The sequence below is a fragment of the Nyctereutes procyonoides genome, unplaced genomic scaffold, assembly GCF_905146905.1.
Source record: "Nyctereutes procyonoides isolate TBG_1078 unplaced genomic scaffold, NYPRO_anot_genome, whole genome shotgun sequence".
Classification (NCBI taxonomy): domain Eukaryota; kingdom Metazoa; phylum Chordata; class Mammalia; order Carnivora; family Canidae; genus Nyctereutes; species Nyctereutes procyonoides.
In genome coordinates, this window is record NW_026575034.1 from 8,691,126 (window position 1) to 8,717,018 (window position 25,893).

Below are 25,893 nucleotides of genomic sequence, written 5' to 3' on the forward strand. Positions count from 1 at the left end.
AAAGAAAGAAAGAAGGGGAGTGGGGGTGAATGGGTGACAGGCACTGAGGGGGGCACTTGACAGGATGAGCACTGGGTGTTATTCTGTATGTTGGCAAATTGAACACCAATAAAAAATTAATTTATTTAAAAAACAACAACAACAAGACAAACAAAAGAGGAAAGGGGGAAAGGAAAGGGGGAGAGGGGAGGGAGGGGAGGGGAAGGGAGGGGAGGGGAGAGGAGAGGAGAGGAAGAGGAGAGGAAGAGGAGAGGAAGAGGAGAGGAAGAGGAGAGGAAGAACGGGGCGCCTGGGTGGCTCCGTGGTTGAGCGTCTGCCTTTGCAGGGCGTGATCCTGGGACCTGGGATCAAGTCCCACATTGGGCTCCCTGCATGGAGCCTGCTTCTTCCTCTGCCTGGGTCTCTGCCCCCGCTCCCCCTCTCTGTGTATGTCTCTCATGAATAAGTAAATAAATCTTTTTTTTTTTTAAGATTTTATTTATTTATTTCATGAGACACACAGAGAAAGAGGTAGAGACCTAGGCAGAGGGAGAAGCAGGCTCCATGCAGGGAGCCCGATGTGGCTCGATCCTGGGTCTCCAGGATCAGGCCCTGGGCTGAAAGCAGTGCTAAAACTGCTGGGTCACCTGGGCTGCCCCAATAAATAAATCTTTAAAAAAAAGGAAAAAAAGAAAAAGATCTAGTAATGGAAAAGCAGAGTGACTGATTCAAGCTGAGATCCTGGAACATTTGGGTTCTGCTCCCCTGCCTGCACAAAACACGGCTCCTGCGTTGGACGGTCTCGTAGGACACGCACAAGGTGTGTCCGACGACCTTCTCCCGTTCTGTGGACATAAAATCTTTTGACGAATTCTAAACAGCACCGTAAAACGAAGAACCCCAGGTGCGCAGCGGGGTGCAGGGGTTCTGCTGCTGGCTGACCTTGGGGGAGGCTCACAGCAGAGGTGCCGGCCAGTGACGGTTCTGCCTCCGGGTGGCCCGCACCCCGTGCGCCTGCTGCGGCTGCTGCTCGGCGGCCACCGCACCAGGCTCCACGAGAGACGGCCTGGCCTTGCCTTTCAGAGGAGAACCAACCGCTTTCTCTTCCAGGACTGGCTTTTGTCCTCCAGCCAACCTGTCAAACCTATCTTTCTCCTGGTGACCACGGATACACTGGGCTAAATTTAGACTCAGAACATTTTCAAACCTATCATCTCACTCTAGAGAAGCGCAGATCAGTTTCTTTCCTGGAAATAATACAGCCATCCCACCCGGGGGGGGGGAGGCCCCAGGGTGGCCCCGGCGGCCCCTCATCCTCACCCTACACCTCCAGAAGAAATTCCTTCCACGCATCCTGGGTATATGGACAGTGAGCCTCATTTTGAAGATTTCTGGGACAGGAAGTGCCGCCATTTTACTTAACAACTGAATTCTTCTGTTTCAGAAACCTCATGGCTACCCAGTCCTTACTAATGCTTTCTGGGAGACAAGAAGAAAGTGATCTTCGGAGACCGGGGTACCAGCCTCAGCCGCACCTCTAGCTGTGTGCAAATGATTTCACGTCTTTGTCCCTCAGTCCTTCATGTGTAAAATGAGACCATCTCACCGGGTTGTCAAGAGGATTAAATGAGCAGATTTGGGGGAAGTGCCCGGCTCGTGGTAAGTACCATGTTGACGTCGTTGGTTGCCGTTACTACCGCTCTGACCACTGCCACTGCTGTTGCTGTGGCGTCAGGCAAGCTCGCCTCTCAGAGCCTCGCCTTCGTTTCCTGGCCTGAAAAGTGAAGGTTGCACGGAGTTCGCAGGAAGAAGCCTTGCAGGGTGAGAGGAGGTAAAGTCCTCGGAGCGTTTCGCCCACTTCCGGGCACACAGGGAGTGCTCAAAAATGTCGGGGGTCTTTGCCTGTGTTCCTCTCCTTACTGAAAACCTCTCTTGTTCCAGGTGGGAACATTTCCTCCTGTCATGTTGTTAAAGAATGATTCCAAAATAAGCAGAACCACTTGGGATTGAACCTATTCACATTTACTGGGTTTCTAGTATGTGATGCTTTGAAAGTGTTTGGACAGCGGGCCAGGGTCTCTGTTGTCAGAGGGCTTAGCATCTGGTGAGAATAAATCAGGAGACACTTCTGTTCCTGCCCTACCCCGGAGCTGAATCTTCCTTTAGAATAATAGCTACCGTTTATTGGGTTTATCACAGGTAGGGCTCACACCTACCCCACCAAGAGGGACCTCTATTATCTGCATTCACTACCTCTAAGTCATTGGGTAAGTTGCTGAGCTGAGATTTGGTTCTCCCAGCCAAATTACTGGGGTAAGTGGCTATTCTAGGGCCTCAAGGTCTTGCATCAAAAAAGCATGAAAAGAAAAAGAAAGGCAGATGAAAAACTCAGACTCTGACAGCCCGGGTGGCTCAGGGGTTTAGCACCGCCTTTGGCCCAGGGCGGGATCCTGGGGATCCAGGGGATCCAGGATCCAGTCCCGCGTCGGGCTCCCTGCATGGAGCCTGCTTCTCCCTCTGCCTATGTCTGTCTGTCTGTCTCTCTCTCTTTGCCTCTCGAATGAATAAATAAATAAAATCTTTAAAAACAAAAACAAAAAAACTCTGACTCCCCAAAGCCCATCTGGTAGCTTCTCGAACAAGGGTCGCCACCAGTACGAGCCGGGACCGGGGCTAATGCTTGTAATTTGAAAAGCAACCCAGCGGATCCAGCAGCTATCTTCCTTCAGCACCCCGTCACGTTACACGAAGGCACAGGCACGGAGAGGGAATTTGGGAGAACAGCAAGGCCTAGCTTGTCAGGGAAGGAGGTTCTGAAAGAATTAACTGTAACCGGATTAGAACATCAAAACAGCCCAGCTTGGAGCTTTGGGCTCCATTACGTCCCACCATTTCCTCAGGGGCAGGAGGGTGGTCTGGCCAGGACCCTGCATTTGCAATGCTGCCTGTGTCCTAGGGGTGCAGCAAGCTTCATGGGAGGGGAAAGGCCAGGACTTCTGTGCCCATTTCACAGAAGGAGAAACTAAAGCACCAAAAAGGTGTGGATTACACTAGAAACACAGATTCTGAAACTCAAGGTTCTTCTTCAGAACATTTCAGCCTGGTAGGCTCATCCTTTGACATGTAACACAGAGGGTACTAATTCAGCCTTTCCAGGTGCCATGGAGGAGACTGTAGGGCCAGCGCGGGAACAAGAGCAACTGGGAATTCCAGGTGAGCTTCTGGATGGCCAACAGGTGTCTCCACCACTGCACTTCAAAGAGCCCTGGTGTTTCAGAACCAAGTCTCAAGGATTCCTGGGGTTTGCCAACAAGCAAAGTTGCCAACTCACTTACACTAGATAGAATTCCAGGTGTTTTTTTTTTTTTTTATTTTAAAAGATTTTATTTATTCATGAGACACACACAGAGAGAGAGGCAGAGACACAGGGAGAGGGAGAAGCAGGCTGCATGCAGGGAGCCCAATGTGGGACTCGATCCCAGGACCCCAGGATCACACCCTGAGCCAAAGGCAGGTGCTCAACTGCTGAGCCACCCAGGGATCCCAAGATTTTATTTATTTTAGAGAGAGAGAGAGACTACACGAGCAGGGGGAGGGGCAGAAGAGGAGGAGAAGCAAACTCCCTGCTGAGTGCAGAGCCCAACATGGAGCCAAATCCCAGGACCCTGAGATCACAGCCTGAGCTGAAACCAAGAATCAGATGCTCAACCAACTGAGCCACCCAGGAGCCCCAGGTCTAGCCCTTCTAAGCCATCAGGAAAATAAACGGGCAGGTAGGTAGGCATGGAACCCCTTACCTTTCCTACCTGTAGGGCCTGGTGGCCTCCTTCCTGGAGGCAACAGGCAGAAGCAGGTGTGATTCTTCTACCAGTTGGACTTAAGTCCAGTTAGCTTAAAGACGGAGGAAGTGGTTATAGATAGAGTAGGAAAGGGATCCCTGGGTGGTGCAGCGGTTTAGCGCCTGCCTTTGGCCCAGAGCGCGATCCTGGAGACCCGGGATTGAATCCCACGTCGGGCTCCCGGTGCATGGAGCCTGCTTCTCCCTCTGCCTGTGTCTCTGTGTCTCTGCCTCTCTCTCTCTCTCTCTTTCTGTGACTATCATAAATTAAAAAAAAAAAAAAAAGATAGAGTAGGAAAGACAATGTTTCACATCTTGTACTTGGAGTCGCCTGACCCTGGGGATGGCCGAGGGCAAAGAGGAATCATTGGAGACAATGCAGAAGCTTCTGTTAGAGGGTCAGACAACTGGGTCCTAGTCCCGCTTACTGTGGGACTCCAGACAAATGACCTAGTCTGAATCAGTTACATCATCTAACTTGAGGATGGTGGTGACAGCTTTCCCCTCGTAGATGGGTATGCAGATGAAATGGGGCAGCAATACAGATCTTGTTTGAATTGAGGCCCATCAATTACTAGTTCTATTTACCCAACTATAAGCTCAAATCCACCAGGCTCTGATGGATACTGAGGCACTGCATATTTCAAGCACCTGGCATAGGGGATGGGAGGAAGGCAGTCGGTTTTTTCCACTCTCTATGACCTCAGAACCCCAACTCTTTCCTCCCTGACCTCCCTCCTAGTTGCATAAAGGTCTGGATCTGTTCTTTCGGTGCCTGCTAGAGGATTTGTTGCTTAGGGCAGAAAGCATTTCTCCACCCTCACTTCCTCCCAGCTCACAGGACAGCTGTTCCCACCCTGGTTTACGACCCATTTATGGTGGGACACCCTGGTCCTTGGGTGTTTGTGTAGTGTTTAATCATTAGGAGGTGGCCAGCTCTGACACCGTGAGCCGCAGAACATCTACAAATAAGTCAGCTATTTGCTTCAGTCCCTCAGTATCTGTTTTCAGGAGGCTTCTCTTGAAGGACACAGGCATGACCCCTGATGCAGCCGGGAGCTGGGGGAGGTACTCCGGAAGGGTGCAGTGGGACACGGCTACCAGGCCTTTAAGTGTCAGACTGAAGCACCCGCCAGCCTGGGAGAACAGTCAGCTTTCAGAGATGGGACTTCGTCTCCCAGAGATGAAATTCCTAGGCTCTCCTCCTTCTCCATGTCCCATTTCTCTCCCTGCCAAACTTGGATTGCTCTTTCTCCTCCTTACCACTCACAAAGCCCAGCTGTTTTCCAAGATGCACCTAGAAGTTCCCTCCTCCAGGAATCCTTTTCCGTCTGCCCTTTGCTGTAGTGCTCTCGTTCTGACCTCTGAACCAAAAAGCACTGATATTCCACTGTTGGCACTACACACTCCCTCAGCTGCCCATGACCTGGTCTTTGAGACAAGGGAAAAGGTTGGTATCTTTAAAGAAGGCTCTGCTCCAGATCTCTGTGTCCCTACAGCACTAGCACAGCACCCCATACAGTTTTTGGCCAGTGCCGTGCCAGCTGGGCAGGCCAGCCACACCCAAGTCATCTTGTCAGACTTGCATCTGATCCTCATGAATATCTCTGTGCCAACCAGTCGGCCAGGGGCTGAACCAGTGCTAAGATGAGAAATACAAGGGTGTTCGTACTGAAAAAGCTGGGGAAACATGGCTCATCTGGTCAAAACTGGGGCTCAGCTCAACAAGTATTGACCATGGACTACTACATGCTGGACATTGTATTATCAGGTCCTAAAACCCAGAGATAAATAAGATAATCCCTGCTTTCAAGCTTACTGTAGAGAAAATAGAAAAAAAAAAAAGTCAAGATTTTGTTAGAAGTTAAAGGATTGCATGAGGTCCTTTGGGAGCACCAAGGAAGGAAACTTAATAAGTCTGAGATGCCCAGCTGGGGGTCTTCAGAAGTGAATGCAGATAGAAGCCTATGTGTCAGTCTGGCAAAGTAGGGTCAGGAGAGGGCATTCCATGGGCAGAGACTCAAAACACCATGGAGTATGCTGGGGAGCGCTAAGAGTCTGGTGCTGTGGATTATGACATGGGCAGTGAGGCTGGGGTGGCAGCAAGGGCCAAGGCTGGGTGGATCTCTGGAGGCTGGCACTCTGTCCTGTCTGTGACGTGGGGCCACAGAGGATTTTAAGCAGCCAAGTGATGCACACAGTCAGATCGCTGTGTCTATGCTGGGGACGATGTGCCAAGTAAGAGGACAGTGGCCCAGAGCAGATGGACCGTGCCAGGATCCACAGCACATGAGAAGATGCCAGGATATGTGTGTGTGTGTGGTTGGGGGAGGTTTGGTGATGAGGGACAGAGAAAGAGTCCCAGCACTCTGGCTTCCACTTTGGTGGAGTTCAAATCTGAAATCTGGGAGCTGACCTCAGTGGCACCAGAGTGGCTGAGTCATTAGCATGACAAGTGCTGCTTGTGGACACAGGAGCTCTGCTACAGACTTCCTGCAGGGACATTCAAGGCCAGGGCTGCATTAGCCCCACCAGCTTGCTGGCTGTGCTCTCTACCCCTTTATTCCAGATCATTAAGAGCACAGCCCTCTGGGAGGCTACCTCGGGACTCTGTTTAAAGTGAGAAGCAAGGGCATTTAATTGCCACGGCTAGACACCCTACTTGACTCTCTTCCCCCCTCCCCACCATACCCCCTACCCAGCTCAGTACCCCAGACCCTCCCACAACAGCTTCATCATCCCACAGCATGTGTCTTGAAACATAATCAGAGCACAATCCAAGGCCCTCCTCAAATTATGGCTCTGATCTTTACTTCCAAAAGCGAGCGGGAATTATAGCTTGGCTCAGACTGATGTTCAAATCCACAGGGTCATAAATCCTTTCAAGTTCTGTTTCAAGACCTTTGCTGGGGATTTTTACAGGTTTGCACCTCTGACGTTGTTACATGGTGGTTAGTCTGCTGGTTCCAAAGACTGGGACTTCCTGCCAGGATGCGGTGTGCTACTTCGGCTCCTGCCACGTACCCATTGGGGTCTCAGGCCTTAGATGGCATCTTCTGCTTTTTCTCCTGACAGAGCATCCCAAGTACAGGAGAAGCAGGGGGACCAGAGCTGAATGAGCAGAATCATAAAGACAAGGGTACACTGAGGGACAGAGGGGCTGATGGCTGTGGTGCTGGACCTGGGGCTGCAAGGATTCCTACTTCCATTCTGGCTCCCCAATTTAGGCACCCGTACGTTTCTGTGACTCCCTTTCCTCACCTGAGCAACTGGCGTTCGAATTCCTTGCTACATAAAGCTTGCTGTCATCCATCGAGGGCGCGACTGGGCCCAGCCACTATGTGACACTGTCCCTGCGTTACCCCCATTCATGCTTCAACAGTTCCATGAAGTGGGCTCATTATTTTTTATTTTTCAGATGAGGTCACAGAGGCTTAGGATGGCTGAATTAACTGACCTCTCATGTAGCTGAGAAATCACACAGCTGAGATGTGGAAAAGCTGGAATCTAAACATGTCAGGGGGGTCAAAGGTTTGAGATCATTTTTCCTAAAAAGGTAGTAGACCAGGTCAAACCATTCAGTCTCCCGCAGGAGAAGCTGCTGGATACCAACAAACCCAGTTTTTGAAGGCTGGCTGGGGCCACAGTTAACTTATTCTGAGGCCTGGATGAGGACTCAGTGGGAGGGTTCACCATAAGCCAGAGAGCCCCAAGGCTAATTTTGTGCCATCATGAGTTGTTTGCCACTGCTAAGGCCTGATTGGCCAGTGCCTTGGTCTGGTTGGTCAGTCAGTGCCTTATTCTGGTTAGAGGATGCCTGTATCATATGGTTTTAAATATTTTGCATATTAGCCTGAGAGCTAGACATTTTCCCACTCATACATAGCACATGTAATGAGCAGCCCTCTGAGCCAGGCACTGTGCTAGGAAGGAGATGCCCTTGCCAACAGAAGTTTTACTAATGCTTACGGTCATATGGGGAGTCATAATATACAAATAAAAATACTGGATGTGAAACACACTGAATGCTCTAAAAGACACTAACAGCAGAGACCTTTGTGAGATCGAGTGGTCAGGAACAGCATCTCTGTAAGGAGGGTGATGTGTGAGTTGAGACCTGAAGGATGGGATGAGTCAGCCTTTGTAGAGGCGAAAGGAGAAGGGAGGGAAGCAAAGGCCAGAGGGAGGGAACAGCCTATGCAAAGGGTTTGGCAAATTCAAGGAACTGGATGGAGGTATGAATGAGGGAGGGGAAAGTGGGAGCAGGTGAGGCCAGAGAGATGGGCAGGGGCTAGAGCATGTCCTATTTGGAGGCCATAGTAAGGAGTCTGGTTGTTTTTTTTTTTTTTAAGATTTTATTTATTTATTCATGAGAGACACAGAGAGAGAGTTAGGCAGAGACACAGGCAGAGGGAGAAGCAGGCTCCATGCAGGGAGCCCGATGTGGGACTTGATTCTGGGTCTCCAGGATCAGGCCCTGGGGTGAAGGCAGTGCTAAACCGCTGGGCCACCCAGGCTGCCCAGGAGTCTGGGTTTTATTCTCTGTGCAGTAGGAGTCCACTGAGGCGAAGTTTTAGGGAGGGGGCAGAGGGGATCTGACATATATGTTAAGAAGATCCCAGTGGCTAGAGAATGTACTGCATGGAGGCCACAGAGAAGACAACAAACCCAGTCAAGAGGCCACGGTGGGAACTCAATGAGAGAGAAGGGCAGCCTGGACCCATGGGATAGTAGATGGGGCGGGGGGTGGAGAGAGAGAGAAAGAGAGGGAGAGAGAGAGAAAGAAAGAAGTAGAGAGATTTGAGAGCATTTGGAGGGACTATGCCCAAGATTTGCCAATGGATGAGATGGAAAAGGAGAAGGCGTTTAAATAGTCAGTAAGTCTTATTAATGATCCTTAGGATAATTTTTTTTTTAAAGATTTCATTTATTTATTCGTGAGAGACACACAGAGAGAGGCAGAGACACAGGTAGAGGGAGAAGCAGGCTCCTCCCAGGGAACCCAATGCAGGATTCCATCCTAGGGCCCCAGGATCACACCCTGAACCGAAGGTAGATGTTCAACCGCTGAGGCACGCAGGTGCCCCTGGTTCCTCTCTCTTAATTTGGCAGGGGAAACCACACTCCACAAAGCATATATTTTTAAAGTAAGCTCTATACCCAACATGGGGCTCGACCCCAAGATCAAGAGTCACATGCTCTACTGACTGAGCCAGCCAGGTGCCCCAGGGGAGACCACATTGCAAAGGCATGTTACATGCTACTAGAGGTGAGGGTGAGAACCTGAAGGTATGAGAGACCCCCAAAGGGCCCTGTTTGGGGTGATGGGAGGAGGGGAGACGGCAGCCCAGGGAAGGTTGGAGCCAGTCTTGGAGCACGAGTGGAGGTTAACTGTGTAGAAACCTGGAGGTTATTCTTTCTCTTTTTCTTTCTTTTTTTTTTTTTTAAGAGGAGGAGGAGGGGAAGGTAGAAGGGGAGGGGGAGAGGGAGGGGGAGGGGGAGGGGGAGAGGGAGGGGGAGGGGTGGAGGGAGAGAATCTTAAGCACTCTCCATGCCCAGCACAGAGCCTGACATGGGGCTCGATCTCACAACCCTGAGGTGAAATCCAGAGTTAGATGCTTAACCAGCTGAGCCACCAGGCCAGCCCTCAGAGGTTATTCCTGATTATTCCACGAGAGAGCTATATTCTTGGACTAATTGTCATTGGCACGCCCCCACACCCGCCTCATTTTAGAGACAGACATCATGATGCCCTGGAGAGAATATTGGCTTTGAAGTCAGACAGGCCTGCGTTGGAATTCAAAACTGCCTGTGTGCCCCTGGGCGAGTCACGTACGCTCGCTGACCCAGACTCCTCAGCTGTGAAATAAGGATGACTCCTGTCCTGTTGGGTCCCTTGGGATGTTAAAGCAAATACAGAAACCATCTGAGAGAAAACCTGGAACACAGCAGGTGCTCGGTGAGTGGGGGCTGTTGCTGCTAAGGAGACTCAGAGCACAGCCTGCAAACTGCGCGGACTCCCAAGGAACCTCCCTCCCAGGTATACCCCGAGCTCCTGTGGAGAAACGGATCCCTTCTCCCCACAGCAACTCCTACAGTACAAGTCCACCCTCCTCTGCCCCCACGGCACTCAGGCAGCGGAGCCAGCTCTGACGGACCGGAGGACACCAGAGGGGCCCCAGTACTGGCCCCTAGTCCACTTGAGCACCCTGCAAAAGGCGACACAACAGACCCATTGCAACCCACGTGCCCTGTGGCCCTGCTGCACATCTTCATCTACTGCTTGCTCATCTACAGCAAGCACGTCAGGAGAGGCCAAAGCAGAGGCCAGAGGGGACTGTTTTTTCAAGCCCCACGTCACCACTGGTAGGGTTGTGAGTCCCCATCCCCAAATCTCAGGGTAAGCTGAAGGAGAGACGGGGTTCGAGCCCACCGAGCCATGCAACCACCTCATTTCCCTCAGCCCCCTTTAATCTCCTCCGCGCAATCTTGCAACATCCCTCAAAATGTCAGTGTCCCTTCAGATCTCCTGTCAGGCAATTTTACAGTGCCGAGCATCACAGATTAATGAGGGAGATAAATCAAAGCGCACAGTGGACAAGGGCTGCCTCGGAGCAGACAAAGCGGCCTCCTCTCCCCGCAGTAGAGACACAACAAAGCCACAGGGGTCTGCGGCTCAAGGCAAACCCTGCAGGTCCAGGTGTGATCGCTGTGACAAAGGCAACTCTGAGGGCTCTGCTGGACGTTTGGCATCCCTAAAATCCTCCCAAGCAAGGGACAGAGCTCCCTCAGCAGTTGCAGGGCCTGGCCTGACACCGAGCTGCAATCTGGGCGCTCCTCTCGCTGTGCTGTCCGGTGGGGGAAAACAAGACCTGGGAAAAAGATGGTCTTTCAGGTCAGCAGCCCAGAGGCTGCCACCTGTGCAAGTACCTGGACTGGTGCTAGGCACCGAGAAGATGCCCAGCGATTGCTCGTGTAGCGCCAAGGGAGGTTCACCTCTGGAGGGCTGGAAACCCAGCTTTTGAACAGAAGAAGAGGCAAACACGATGACTAAAAGCAAAGGCTTTGTGCCCGGAGAGACCTGAATTCAGATCCCAAAGTTGCCCCTTATAGCCCTGAGACTATGGCGAAGGAATGTCACCTTTTGGAGCCTGTTCCCTTATGTAAAACCCAGTTTTCTCGTGGGAACCCACTCCAAGTGCTGCTCGGCTCTCTGGGACTCTGGCATACATCGTGGAGCCTGCCAACTGGATGAACAATCACAGCACAGGGAAGTCACTCCAAGTCCCCGACACCGCCCGATCCCAAGGCTGACTGCCCCCACTCTGGACGGGCAGCTCCCACTCTTTGTGCTGATTTAGGGAACAACGTACATCCAAGACAAATTAAATCCTAAGTCAAAACACCCACCCAACCAAATACAATTCACTACTTAATCAGTTACTTGGGATTTTATCTCAAAGAAAATAAGACCACAATCCCCTAAGTTTCAACTCCTAATATGATTTTGGGGATGCTCCAAGTTAGAGCAAAATCCATTGCAGCGTACGACAGCAGAATTCCTCCAAAGTGCCAGAAAGGTCCACGGCCCCACAACTCTCATCCACAGCTCTGACCACCCCATATTCCCCCCTCTGGAAGATTTCATTCTGGCCATCAACTTTGGGCATTCCTCTGTATCTGCCATCGGCAACAACCACCCTCCTCTCTGATTCCTCAAAGTAAAGTGCATGGCAGCTTAGTAGAGGCTTAGCTTTGAAGTGCGGTGAAGACAGATGCCTTGAGGCTTTCCCTCCTCTGGAAGAGGTCTGCTAGCAGAAGTGGGGGCGGAGGGGTGGCCCACAGCCCACTGGGTCTGCACACACCAGAGGCCTTGGGCAAGAGCCACACTCTTCATTGACATACCATCACACGATGACACCTGTCATCATGACTACCCGAGATGAAAAGTTCCTGGGGTCCCTGCCTGTGCAGATGAGCTACACTCATGAGTCATTCTGTTAACCCTGCCCTTCAAGTGATAAACATGAACAGTGACTCACAGGAGCCTGGGGACCTTAGGATCAGCCGGTCTGAAGGCACACAAAGAACCATGGGTGCGTAGGAGAAGCATCTTGCGCAAGATGTTCAGAGGTGGCAGAGCCAGATCTAGGATGAGGTCTTCTGGTTCCTAGAGCACTCCTTCCCTTCCTGCATGGGCTCCATTCATCAACATCATCAAACAGATAATGTGCTTTCAGTAGAGTTACTCTCCAGTTCATCCTTCCCAAACTCCCACTGAGATGACCCTGTTCCCTAAAGCCTGGAGGACAGAGTGGTCACTGGGTCACTAACGATTTCCCTGAGCCTCAGTTTCCTCTGGCAAAGGAAGAGGATTACAAATGGGGACTCTGATGGTCTCCTCCCTCCCGCCCCCCAACTTTGCTCCGTAAGATCTACTCAACTAGGCCTGGCTTGGGAGAGGCAGCCTGGAAAAAACACATTTACATGCAAGGTAACCTTGGGTAAAAATTCTGAGCTGGCACAGCCGTCCAGCGTGACCAGACTAAAGGTCACATCATAATCAGGGACACTTCACAGGCGAATGTAAGGACAGCCTATCCACAGGGCTTATTGAAATCAGCTCTTGCATTTCAGTAACAGAAGTCAAGGCTAGGTTGCTCTTCAAAAATGACAAGGGACATTAAAGGAAACAAGCCAAAAAAGAAATCTCAAACAGATGATGAGATAAGCGGGCCTCTCTTGACACTTAGGATCTTCCAAATCAACACCAGCAAGAAAAGAAACCTCCTCCAGTGTTTTATTATGATAACAAGTTTAGGATGACGTGTAGCCCCCAGGAATATTCCTGGTCCTTCCTGCTCCCATACTGCTGGCACTTGGCACAGTTAGCTGTGATGGCTTATTTGGCTTCTTCTTTTTTTTTTTTTTTAGATTTTATTTATTTATTCATGAGAGAGGGGGGAGGGTGCGCAGAGACATAGGCAGAGGGAGAAACAGGCTCCATGCAGGGAGCCTGATGTGGGACTCGATCTCAGGTCTCCAGGATCACGCGCTGGGCTAAAGGCAGCACTAAACCGCTAAGCCACCCAGGCTGCCCTTATTTGGCTTTTTACCCCTCTACTTGATCACAAGCTTCTTGAGGGCAGGGAGCAGTAGACCATGTCCTACTCATCTTGAACCCCCAGGGCTTGGTACACAGTAGGTGCTCAGTTAATATTAAACAATCATCGGCATTCTCTATAAGCTGTCACATATCAAAACACAATCCAAATACTTTGTTGAGATGCAACTGAGTCCTCACTATGGCAGCACATATACTAAAACTGGAAATGCAACTGACCCATAGCATGGTTGCCTTAACCAGCTCTGTCATCATACACCTCATCTACGTGCTCACTCTTCCCAACCCAGAGGAGCTACTGAATGCCATGGGTAGTACTGGGTGGCACAGTGCCTGGCAATGCATAGGTATAAAATATATCATGAGGGGATCCCTGGGTGGCTCAGCGGTTTAGCACCTGCCTTTGACCCAGGGTGTGGTCCTGGAGTCCCAGGATCGAGTCCCACATCAGGACTGGTTAAATAATGAGGAGGGAGTAGTACTGAGCTAGGACTGTCACTTACATGTAATAAAACAATGATGGTCACCAGTACCATTCACCGTATGTCTTCTGTTCTCATAAGCACATAGTAGAATTGTGCTTCTATCCACTTTTGAATTTAAGTGTAGCCTTGTGACATCTGGGCTAACAACAAACCAGTGCCAAGTTACCACTGGCCATTTCTGGGCAGAAGCTTTAAGAGATAGTGTATGGCTCACCACACTCTCCTTCTTGCCATGGTTTGCCAGTGCTTGAAATGATTAGTGCTCTGGCACCCTGGGCCCCAGAGTGACAGTCATGTACAACATCGCCTCCTACTGAGCAGCAACGGCCAGACTCGAGTTGCTTGTTACACAGCACAAACGATCCTAGGCTGACTAAGGCACAGACTTGCCCAAGTACCTGGATTAAAACACACGATGACATTTTCTGTTGCAGCGCACAGATGTAGCCAGATTCTGACTTAGGGATGCGGGCCTAAGCTCTGGGTTGCTAAAGGAGTAAGCACAGTGGAAGGTGCCCCATTTTGGCTTTTCTCTTTGACCTCCCATTCTTGCTTTCCTAAGCTTCTAGAGGTCTTCTCATACTTGGAGCGACCACCAGGTCTACAGATTACCTGTAAACAAATACTGAAAAGGCACCAGTTTGGGGAAACGTACTTGGGGGAGTGGCCGTGCTCCCCACCCCGACGCACACACATGCACAGTCATCTGTGCTTCTGCCACAGTGTAACCTGGAACATGCTTACAAAGTTGGGCAACGCTGGGAGTAAAGAGTAAACAATTCTCATGGGGCCACTATACTGCCTCCTTTTTTTTTTTTTTTTTTAAGTGAAAACACCGCATGTATGTGAAATGCTACCCCACAGACTATTCATTCTCTTCTCTGTACAATCCCTCTGGGAGAATTCCTTTGTGGCTTAAAGTGCAGATGGTTTGCTTCCTGTCAGCACCACCCTCCTGCTCAGCACAGGTGGCCCCTGCCCACCCATTCCACAAGCAGCAGCTCTTACTTAAAAAGGAAGCCAGTGGCACCAGCAGCAAAGAGGCCTTTGGGAAAAGCCAATGCAGTAATTACTACCCTGTTACCACGGAAATAGAGATTTGCCTCTAAGGCTCCTTTTATGAGCTTTAAAATGAATGGGACTCTCACTCTCTCCTACTTTGTCTCCCTTTGCTGTCCATAGCAGGAGAGAATGGGAAGAGGGATACAAAGGAGACGCAGAGAGGATCATGGATGTTGGGTGCTGTGCTAGAGGCACTGTCTTGTCCCCAGAAGAGGAGCAGAAGCCTTAAATGCAGACCTAACACAATGCTCAGGGGCTCTAGTAGGTGTAACAGGCCGTCAAAAGAGGGAAGGAAAGATAGGAAAGACAGAGGAAGAGATGGAGGAGAGTGAGAGACCAGCTGGCCAACCCAAGCAAGGAAAGATCAAGGCAAAACAGTCTGGGCAAAGTCAGAAGGGAAGGGGAAGCAAGAGAGAGTTCATTCCACTTAGGCTGCTAGGAAGCTTGGTGCTGAACTACCACTAGAATGTGCAACCACCTAGGACCTTATATGAGTTTATCTGTATTCTCAGTTCTCTCCTCCCTCCCCTGCATGTCCTATTCTAACTTACCTCCCCACCCCACCCCCCACATCCCAACCCCATTCCCTAGTGCATCACTGCTTGAATTTACAATTGCTCTTCTAGTATATGTGGTTACTCTACGTTGTTAGCAAAGAAGAGGGCTTAATTACTAGTTAACTAATTAATAAAGAGAAAAGAGAGGTGTGCCTGGGTGGCTCAGTCAGCTAAGCATCGGATTCCTTTTTTTTAAAAAAAAAAGATTTTATTTATTTATTCATGAGAGACACACAGAGAGGCAGAGACACAAGCAGAGGGAGAAGCAGGTTCCCTGCAGGGAGCCCAGTGTGGGACTTGATCCCGGGATCATGCCCTGAGCCGAAGGCAGATGCCAAACCACTGAGCCACCCAGGCATCCCTGCATCTGACTCTTGATTTCAGCTCACATCATGATCTCAGGGTGTTATGACCGAGCCCTGCGTTGGGCTCCACACTCAGCACAAAGTCTGCTTGAGATTCCCTTTCTCCCTCTGCCCCCCCCCCGACTCTCAAATAAATAAATATAATAAATAAATAAATTAATTCTTTAAAAAAAAAGAGAGAGTTGCACAGAGATAGTCCAGCTTGCTGAGTGGTTTGCAGGAAGGAGGAATCCTCAAGAGTATCTATCTTTGCTTGGTACTTTACCACCACTTCCACCACCTTCACCTCACGTATTCCTCACAACTGTCCTGGGAGACGCCTGTGAGTACCGTCCTTATGTTATAGAGACAAACCCCCAAACCTCAGAGAGCTAAGGGACTTGTGTGGGAGTGAGGATGGGAACCAGGGTCTCCTTTCAGCCAACCCCGCCTCTTCCCTTCACTTCAGGGCTGCCTTTTGAAATACAACAGGGTGATTTCTATAAAGCACTGTCCGAAAGCACCTTCTACAATGATGGAGATGTCCTGTCTACACTGCCTGGTGGGGTAGCCACGAACCACATGGGGCTTGAGAGCACTTGAAATGTGTGACTCGTGTGACTAAGAAACCCTGCTTTTAATTTTTGTTCATTTTACATTTCAATGGCCACATTTCATTGGTGGCTCTTATATTGGGCAGTGCCGATCTACATTCTCTCACTCTCAGCACATGACTGTAGGGGAAATGGAGTTCAAACGCTGACACCTTAAGATGGCATGAAGTGGGATTAAGAGTAAAAGAAGGAAAAATTCCCCCTTGCCTTACTGGTGAGGCATTAGGAACTCACAGTGCGGGGGCAGACACAGAGGGGAGACAGTGAGCAGGGAGGGAGGAAGAATAGGGGGGACTTCTTAAATTATGGCCTAGCCATGGAGGCCCGTCAACCCCCAAGCTCTGGGTAGGGAAACTCCAGCAATGCCTCAGGGACCACAGAGTGGTTAGCCAGGACCAGGAAAGGGAACTTTTCAATGACTGCAGAATCCCTGCAGATGCTGGGGACCCCTGGATTTCTTGGATCACTAAAGGGAGGTCCTTACCCGGGGTCTTGAAATTGTGGGTTCCTCCCCTGGCCAACAACACAAGTTTACAGGAGATCAGAATTTAAGAAATAAACACCTCTGGTCCAAACCCTCAAGGAGGCCACGATAAACTGGCTCAGTTCTGCATTAAAAAAGGGCCTTTTTCCTTGAGGTCTGAGACCAGTGATGGGAGAAACGTGAGAGCAAGCCCACCTGCAGTGTCTAGGTGCCAAAAGTCTGGGATGGGGGGAGAGGAGTCATAAAATATCCCCCATTTCTCTCTTTTTCTCTCTTTTTATTTTTATTTATTTATTTTTAAATATTTTATTTATTTATTCATAGCTACAGAGAGAGAGAGAGGCAGAGACACAGACAGAGGGAGAAGCAGGCTCCATGCAGGGAGCCCGATGTGGGACTTGATCCCGGGTCTCCAGGATCACACCCCAGGCTGCAGGCGGTGCCAAACCGCTGCACCACTGGGGCTGCCTTCTCTCTCTTTTTAAAGCTTTTACTTATTTATTTGAACTAGAGAGAGCGAGAGAGAGAAAGAGAGTGCATACATTGGGGGAGGAGCAGAGGGAGAGGAAGAAGCAGACTCCCTGCTGAGCAGAGATCCTGACACAGGGCTCCATCCCAGGTCCCTGAGATCTTGACCTGAGCCAAAGTCAGATGTGTAATTAACGGACTGAGCCACCCAGGTGCTCTCCCTTCCTCTCTTTATGAAAATTGTTTTGAATGGTTCCCCAAGGTTCTAGTCCTTGCATTTTTATTTTTAAAAAAGATTTGAGAGGCTCACAGAAAGAGAGTGCATGTATGCACACAGGCTTGAGCAGGGGGAGGAGCAGAGGGAGAGAAGTAGACTCCCCGCTGAGCGCTGAGCTGGACTCCAGGCTGTATCTCAGGACCCTGACATCAGGACCCAAGTTGAAATCAAGAGTGGGACACTCAACTGACTGAGCCACCCAGGCATCCCATGTGCTTGCATTTTTAGTGACTAGAGGTTCATTTAAAAAGATGACACCAGGATAAGGGCCCAGAGCCAGGGATAGAAAAGCCTCTGTCCTAAGGACTCCCTAAAGAGGCAGTTGTGTGAAGTGGTTAGAACATCTGGGAGGGCCTGGTGGGCCTGGGGTCAATTCCAGGTGGACACCTGCCAGGTACGTATGTGACCTTCGGCATGTCTACTGACCAGACCCTCCCGGAGCACCACTGCTTCAAGCCTATGAAAACAGGATGAGGGGGATTCCCTGGATAGCTCAGCGGTTTAGTGCCTGCCTTCAGCCCAGGGTGTGGTCCTGGAGTCCGGGATCGAGTCCCACATCAGGCTCCCTGCATGGAGCCTGCTTCTCCCTCTGCCTGTGTCTCTGCCTCTCTGCCTCTCTCTCTCTGTGTGTCTCTCATGAATAAATAATAAATCTTTAAAAAAAAAAAAAAAAAAAAGAAAGAAACCAGGATGATACCTCGTCTCAAGCAGTAGGGTTAGGAGGAAACGACATTATATTTGTAAGGTTCTTGGCACAGTTCCTAGCAGACAGGGGTCCATCAGGAAATGGTGACTATTTCGGTTTTTATAATTTTCTGGTCTGTAGTAGTTTCCTATTGCTGCTGTAACAAATTACTATAAATGTGGTAACAGAAACAATAAAAATGCACTATCAGTTCTGAGGGGCAGAAATCCAAGCTGAGGGGCACCTGGGTGGCTCAGTGGTTGAGCGTATGCCTTTGGCTCAGGGCATGATCCCGGGGTCCTGGGATCGAGTTCCCCACTGGGTTCCCTGCAGGGAGCCTGCTTCTCCCTCTGCCTACATCTCTGCCTTTCTCTGTATAAAATCTTTAAAAAAAAAAAAAAAGAAAGAAAGAAAGAAAGAAATCGGAGCTGAGTCTCATGGACTGCGAGCACAGGTGTTGGCAGGACTGTGCTCACTTCGGTGGCTCTAAAAAGTCTGTTCACCTGCCTTTTCCCCCTTTATTTTTTATCTTATTTTTTTCCTTTTCCCCTTTAGAGAGGCCACGTGCACCCTTTGGCTGGGGCCCCTACCTGTCTCCAGAGCCAGCAACTGGCAAGTGGAGTCCTTCTTACAGCTTATGGCTCTGCTTCCTCCCCCACCCACCTCTTTTACTTTTAAGGACCTTGTGATCACACTGGGCCCACCAAGATAATCCAGGCTAATCTATCCAAACATCGGCTGATAAGCAACCATAATTCCTCCTGACCACGTGGTATGACATATCCACAGGCTCTGGGGATTACGCTGTGGGTACTGTGAGGCCATCACCCTGCCTTCCATGGGCTTGGAAGGGAGGGCAAGGGAGTCGTTGCCATTTCTGCTTCCTGTCATCTGCACAAAGCAGGGGCTTTGTCTAAGAAACACCTGGGTTGGGGACCTACCACCACCTGGTAAGGGCTCCCACCAATTTCATCTGCTGGCCGGGGACCCCTGGCTGGATTCAACTCCTCTCTGCAAGTCAGGCCTGAATCTGTGAATACACTGCTTGGTGCCAGGAGGCTGCCTTGTTGCACACAAATCACAGAGCCCAGCGGTGCCCGGGGCTCTTGCGGGGAGCTTGTGACCTTCCCGGTGAGGAGGAGGACTGGGCTTGGCAGGCTGGTGAAATACCAGGTTGCATAGTTACATCCTCACACTGTGGGACTCTCAATTCAAGCTGAAACTGGGGCAGCTCCGAGCACCGAGGTCACGGCCCCAGCGGCAAACGGCGAAGTTTGTGCGGTGACTCCGAATCCTAATTGAAAGTGCAATCTCGATACCTAAAACATTCAGAGTTTGGAGGGCAATGAAAACCCTGCAACCAGAAGGAACTGAAACAGTTGCTTTTTCCTGCTTGGTTTCTTGGCATGACATCAGAGGGCAACTGTCATTTTGTTCAAGTCTCAGGTTGACATTTTACGGCCCAGCATTCGTGTTGTGCTATTTTTTATTACTGCTTCAGTTAATAAGGGCCAGTGGGGCCCCATAAATATTCTAATGGTTTAGAAGAAAATTACCAAGTCATTCTGAAGTCCTCCTGCCGACCTAAAGGTGCACAAGGAGCCTGATTTCTGTCCTCACGCCCTCAAGGACACTGGCACGAGCAGGGGATACCACTTCGAAGCACGACCTGGTGGGGAGGCCAGCAAGGCCCGAGCGGCACAGCGATGCTTCGGAGGGACGCCGAACGGTTCTTGGGAATGGAAACTGCCAGGGCTGAGCTTGAAGCTCTGAAAGCCCTCAGCTCTCGGGAGTTCAAGAACTTTTGATGGGTTCCAAGGGGACAGCACGCAGGAGCTGGCAGGAGCTCCACAAACCATCTGACGGTCTGCGAGGCCGGTGCCCTGGCTCCCCGGTCCTATTTCTTCTTCCCTCCCAGGCTGCCAGCTCAGGGACCTCCACCCAACTCTTCTTTATTTGCCGGTTATCAGGGGCCCATGACTTGGAACAAGCCACCTCCGTGTGTCCCCTTTGATCCTGCCCCCTCGGCCGGCGGGCTCTAGTTTGCTGAAGTGGCCACTGATGACTATCAGGTAAAAGCTGAAGTCCCAGGGGTGGCACCCCCGCAGAGCGACGGGAGCTCAAGGGCAGACTTGGCATCGTGGACTCACTATCATCCTTTCTGACTCCTCCGACCCCGGCTGGTGACACGCAAGACTCCCAAACAGACACGGTCCCTATCTCCCAGGCTCCGAAGGTACATATTCCTAATCAGTTACTTTTAATAGCCTTGAAGATACCCCAGCCACATCCTGTTGCAAACAGCCACGGGGTGTCTGGGAGGTCAGCGGCCTGCCCGGCCCACCCCGGGAGAGCTGTGGCTCCGAGCTGCTCTGCTGTGCTCTGGATGCTTCTCCTGCGGGCGCCGTGAGGCGAGGGGCCCTCCTTACACGCCTCTCCTCTCGGCTGCCGTCTAACCAGGCCTCGTCCCTCAGTACTTTTCCTCTTTCCTTCGTAGAAGTCCTGTAGTCTGCTTCTGCTGTCTGTGTGCGAACGCTTCAGGACTGGGCTGTCTTTTTATAAAGTTTCCTAGAAATATCTCAGCTCTGGGACCTTCTTTTTTCAGGTTAAAAGGGAAGAATTCTGGAAAGGTGGTGTATTTTTTTTTTTTTTGGTCCATATTCTTTCACTTGTCTAATTTAAATAACTTAACATTTTTTCATTATAGGAATAAGAATACAATTACCTTGACTGCAGGCATTTGCTTGTTTTTTTTTTAAAGAAAACAAACATAACCTGCACACCATCTGTGATATTATTCCTTGATATTTCACGTTAAATTGTCTAATGCCGACACTCATCTTTACCCTAAACAGTACTTGCAAAATCTTGGGTTTGATGTACTAGTTATAAATTTTTTCAATAACACAGTTAAAACATAAAAGAAATACTTCCCTATCTACTATCTAAAATTATTTCCCATACCACTGATGTTAGTTAGCCTCCCACTTTGGGAAACACTCATCTAGAATATAGTTTTTGGAAGAGATTTACCTGAAGAATTTAGAGCAACAAATGTGCTACTACTTCAACTTAGCCAAAGATGAAGCAATTCTACGGTCTATTTACAGTAACTTTAAAGATGAATGAAATTTCACATATTCTAGAATAATGTAAAAATATCTCACTGCCTACAGGTCAAAACTTACATGAAATAGGAGATTCGTAAGCATTATTAGATCCCACTTAAAAAAAAAAAAAGCCACCTGAATTCTATCTCTAAAAGCTGGTCAGTTATCCTTTCAGTCTTAAATGATCACATCTGAGCATTCCAGTCTGGGGAGAACCAGACGACACTGTGTTATCCAGTTGGTCCCATCAAAGAGGCTGAGCTGGACAGGATACCATACACTCTCTATCTTTCCAGATCCCACCCCAATCCTCCATTTCCCAAAGCAGGAACAAGCTCAGCTGTGATCTATAATAATTTCATTAACCCTGCAATGAAGCGTTAAATTAAACTGCCTAGTGCACATTCTTCTTTTGCTACAAGGGAAATTGTACCTTGTAAATCCTGAATTTCATGCTAATAGATTTACTAACCAGCTACATGTTTACAGGAGACTACAAATAAGCAAAATAACTAGGCAAATTGTGAAATCTCCAGTGGGGGTGTTACAACAACAGATTTTCTCCCTGATAATATGTCCTTTAAAGAGTTTAGTTATGGAGCGTTTTAGCCTTCAGAAGAACAGTTCTCTAGGGCACCTGGGTGGCTCAGTTGGCGAAGTGTCTGTCTCTCAGGTCATGATCTCAGGGTTGTGAAGTTGAGCCCCGTGTCAGGCTCCGTACTTGGGCGTGGAGCCTGCCTGAGATTCTCTCTCTCCCTCTCCCTCTAACCCTCCCCGTCCTCCCTCTCTAAAAACAAAAAATAAAAAATAAAAAACAAATTAAAAAGAAAAAAAGAAGAGCAGTATTTAAAAAAAGAAAGAGCAGTTCTCAAAGGGTTCACCTTTCTATGGAATTTCCAAACCAATACTTTTAAACAAATTAATTACAGGAAGAAAGCTGACTTGAGTTGGCACTGTGGTGAAGAGCCTTTGTCATCTCTGGCATAAATCACCACCCTGGACGCTGGGAGACTCTCAGAAGGGCATATTCAAGTTAGTGGCAGAGCCTGGGCCAGATCCCAAGTTCCTGACAACTGATTCAGTGTTCTCTACACCAGCCCAGGCTTCTCAGCCTTCCTGGACAGAAGGATCCTCTTGAGCAAATCCCATTCCTGGGGGTGACTTCAGCGTCTTTCTCCTTAGTGTGCTGCCCTATTTCTCTTAAGCCACAGAACCGCAGACATCACTTAGCTCTTAGTAAAAAGTATATCCAGCTAAGAGGCCAGGAAGAAGCTGGGTTTGTGCTACAAGTGTGTGCGTTTCTGGTATACAAGGATGAACACCCCAAAATGTATGGCGACTTCAAGCACCTGCATCTAAATTCCACGTTTTGTCTCATCAACACACATGGGGGAAAGAGGTCAAGTAAGCCAGTAAAAATCCTTTGTGATCAGGTCATTAAAGGGTATCGAAATCTAGAAATACAGCATGTCAGAGCTGGAAGGGATCCTGGAGATCATGTAGTCCAAACCCTTTCTTTGATAGATTGCTCAAAGCCATAGAATCCGTGTGTGTCAGCATAAGGATTACCAAATAGTCTTCCGAAACTCTTTTCTTGTCTGATGGTGGCTGCAGCCAAGACCAGTCAAGGGCTATAGTGTCAGCTCCTCGGCATGTGGTGCATATACTACACCCTTGACCTTTGCTGCCTATTTCCAGGCCACAGGAGACTCACAGTGAAGCCAGCTCAGCCAAGGCCAGGAGTGCTCCCTCCTGCACACAGGCCTTCTGTGTGTCACCAGGGACTCTGTTCCTGGTACAGTACCTAGAAAGCTGGCTAACAGGGAGTAAAGCAGGTCCCTGGGGCCTGAGAAACCGACAAAGATGCAATAGCAACAGTCAAAACAACCCAAACCACCTGAGCCTGAACTCCCTCTATTCTTCCTGTGAGAAGCACCTTAACCAGAAGCAGGACCTGAGAAGACTTCAGCAGTGCTCTCCTACCTGTTGCACCAGCTCCTCACCCCAGGAATGCTTTCAAAGGCTCCCAACCCCTTCATGGGGCACGGCAGGTGCCTGTCTGCTCTCAGTAGCACACCCTTGCTTCTCAGGACACTCTGGAATGATCTCTGCACCTGGACAGTCCCAAGTGGAGCAAACTCACCTGTCGGCATCTCCAAGGCCCAGGGAGGTATTTCTTTGCAGGGTCTCCCGCACCACGGCCATCCCATCAGGGAGCCGGTTCAGGCGACGAGTGTAGAGGCCAAGTCCACCATCAGTCATGTACCTTTAACAGAAGCAGAGGATGATGCAGAGATATGGTCAAGGGCAATTCACACACAGTCTTGTTCACATCCAGAATCACTGCATGGCCATCCTGTGCTCAAAGGGGGAAGGAACTGAAGCTTTCTCAATGCTCTGTCACTGATCACAGCCCAGGAATAACTCAGCGGTTGATTCAACTCAAAGGATCACCCACTTGCTAGCAAAAATAGAGCTTGACTTAATTAACCAAACTCATAGGAACCTATGAAGCAGAAGGGAACTAGTGAATAAAATTAACTGTCAGATGTATTCATGACCTCTTTTTTAATTTGGCAATTATACAAGCAGGTGTTTCACCTAAGTAATGTGAACAGAACTGATAATCATTAGCAAATCATATGGAAAAAAATATTACAGTACGGTGCAGTGGAGAAAGTAGGCAAGCTTTTAAAAGAGACGGAAAGAAAAGACAGAGGACAGATGAGCCACCTTTATCGTCATGGGCAAGTTGCTTCTCTGGGACTCTTACCTGAACTATGGGAATATCACAGCCTTCCTACATCCCAAGGCAGACATGAGAATTAGCCAGATAAGGCATAAGAAAGTGCTCTGCAATTCGTGTAACACCGTATACATGGAAGACATTATTGGGGTTGTCATCATCTTGAGGCATCTACAAAGGTGAATTTCACCTTTGATATCGATGTCTTAAGAGTGTTGTCACAAAACTCTCCAAACACTCATACTAATTAAGTCTTCCAGATTTCTCGGTGAGTCCATAAAGCTATCTTATGACGGAGTCAGTAGTATCAGAGGAGGGGGTTCCCCGGGATTTCTTCTGTATAGATAGCCATCTGCTACCCAGACCAGGTCCTGAGAGCTTAGCCACCAGTAGGAGGCAGCGCGGGTACAAAGCAGCTTTACTTCACCTACCCTGCCTCCTTCACAACATCCCACAAGGGATACTGCTTGTGCCATCACCCCCATCTTCAGAGAACAGGAAGGCAAAACAAAACCTGGGCAGAGCAAGAAACTAAACCCAGATCCCTTTAATTCCTCCATGGGCCCCATCAGATAGACCTGTAAGCTGTGTGAAAATGTAGGTGTCTTACATTTCAAGTGAAATGACATGTATTAAGAAGACCATCAAGTGGTGATTTTCCTGAAATGGTGAACTGAGCTACATCACAGAATGTTTCACTGCATTTGGCCTTTTAGCTTTAGAATATATGAGGCATGAGGTAAATCCTAAGGGTTGTCAACTCTTTCTTCTACTTCTAGTTTGGGATCTTTTGCGGATATATTCTTAGAAAAGTGGAATTACAGGATGCTGTGGAGGTTGCCCACCACCAGTAAGTTTTAGTTAGGGGCAGAGAAAAAAGTTCTCACTGGAGCATCGTGGGGTAAGAAGCTTCCATAAGAGGCAAAAGAATTCTACCTTAGGGCAGCTTCCAGGACACCAGGGCTAAGTGGAACTTCTCTGACCTCCCCCGCCCCATCCCTGCTTTATGACACTGATGATCACAGACAAAGCGATGCCAATGTAATGTAAAGTTTGAGTGGTCAAGGCAATTGTTTGTGGTTGTGCCAACAAAATGAAACAGATTAGACTGAATTGTTCACTCTACTGTGTCATCTGAAAAAACAAAAATTCTGTGAAAATATTAAAAACCACTCCATTATACACTTTTATTTATTTTTTTATTTTATTTTAAATATTTTATTTATTTACTCATGAGAGACACACAGAGAGAGGCAGAGACACAGGCAGAGGGAGAAGCAGGCTCCATGCAGGGAGCCCAACATAGGATTCCATCTGGGGTCTCGAGGATTACGCCCTGGGCGGAAGGCAGACGCTAAACTGCTGAGCCACCAGGGCTGCCCCATTATACGCTTTTAAAAGGGTGGATTTTATGAATCGTGTCTCAATAAAACAAAAAACATAGAGATTACAGCTTATAGTTAAATAATTATTTGTATGATTACCTTTTAGTGCTTATTTCCTACACTAGACAGTAAATTCCTTGAAGGCAGGCACTATTTTTACTATATCCCATGAGCCTAACACATATTAGGTGCTTACCACAAATTGTTTTTGTTGAATGAAGACCAAAGACACAGCCATAGGATGGGTTTAGCAAAATCTTTTCAGGAGGACACCAATTACAGGTTTGCTTTCTGCTTTTTATATTATTTGATTTTTTAAAATAATATCTACACCCAATGTGAGGGTCGAACTCATGACCCAAGATAAAGAGTCGCAAGCTCCACCAAATGAGCCATCCAGGTGCCACTTCCTCTTTTTTTTTTTTCCCCAAAAAATAAAGCAATTCTTTTTTCTTTTAAACGTTTTTTTTTTTTTTTTAAGTAATCTCTAATCTCTACCCCAAACATGGGGCTCACACTCATGACCCCAAGATCAAGAGTTACATGCTCCAGTGACTGAGCCAGCCAGGCACCCCACCCAGCTTTTCCTTCCTCTTAAATGCCACCAAACATGAACCTAAGATATATGGAAAGGCAAATTAAACTGTTCATCTGCTGGTTTACCCATCCATCTGTCCATCCAACCACCCACCCATTCAAGGTGACCCAGGGTCCAGTGGTAGGCACCCTGTACAC

General features: G+C 48.9%; 1 protein-coding gene across 8 annotated transcripts in view; it reads right to left on the reverse strand.

Moving 5' to 3' along the window:
- Nucleotides 1-25,893, reverse strand: part of NAV2 (neuron navigator 2) — a 724,598-nt gene that overhangs the window by 106,841 nt on the left and 591,864 nt on the right. For all 8 annotated transcript variants that reach the window (XM_055317510.1, XM_055317509.1, XM_055317508.1 and 5 more), the window contains one exon: nt 23,171-23,293. In XM_055317510.1, the coding sequence (XP_055173485.1) occupies nt 23,171-23,293 (123 nt within the window). The remainder of the gene's footprint in view (nt 1-23,170; nt 23,294-25,893) is intronic.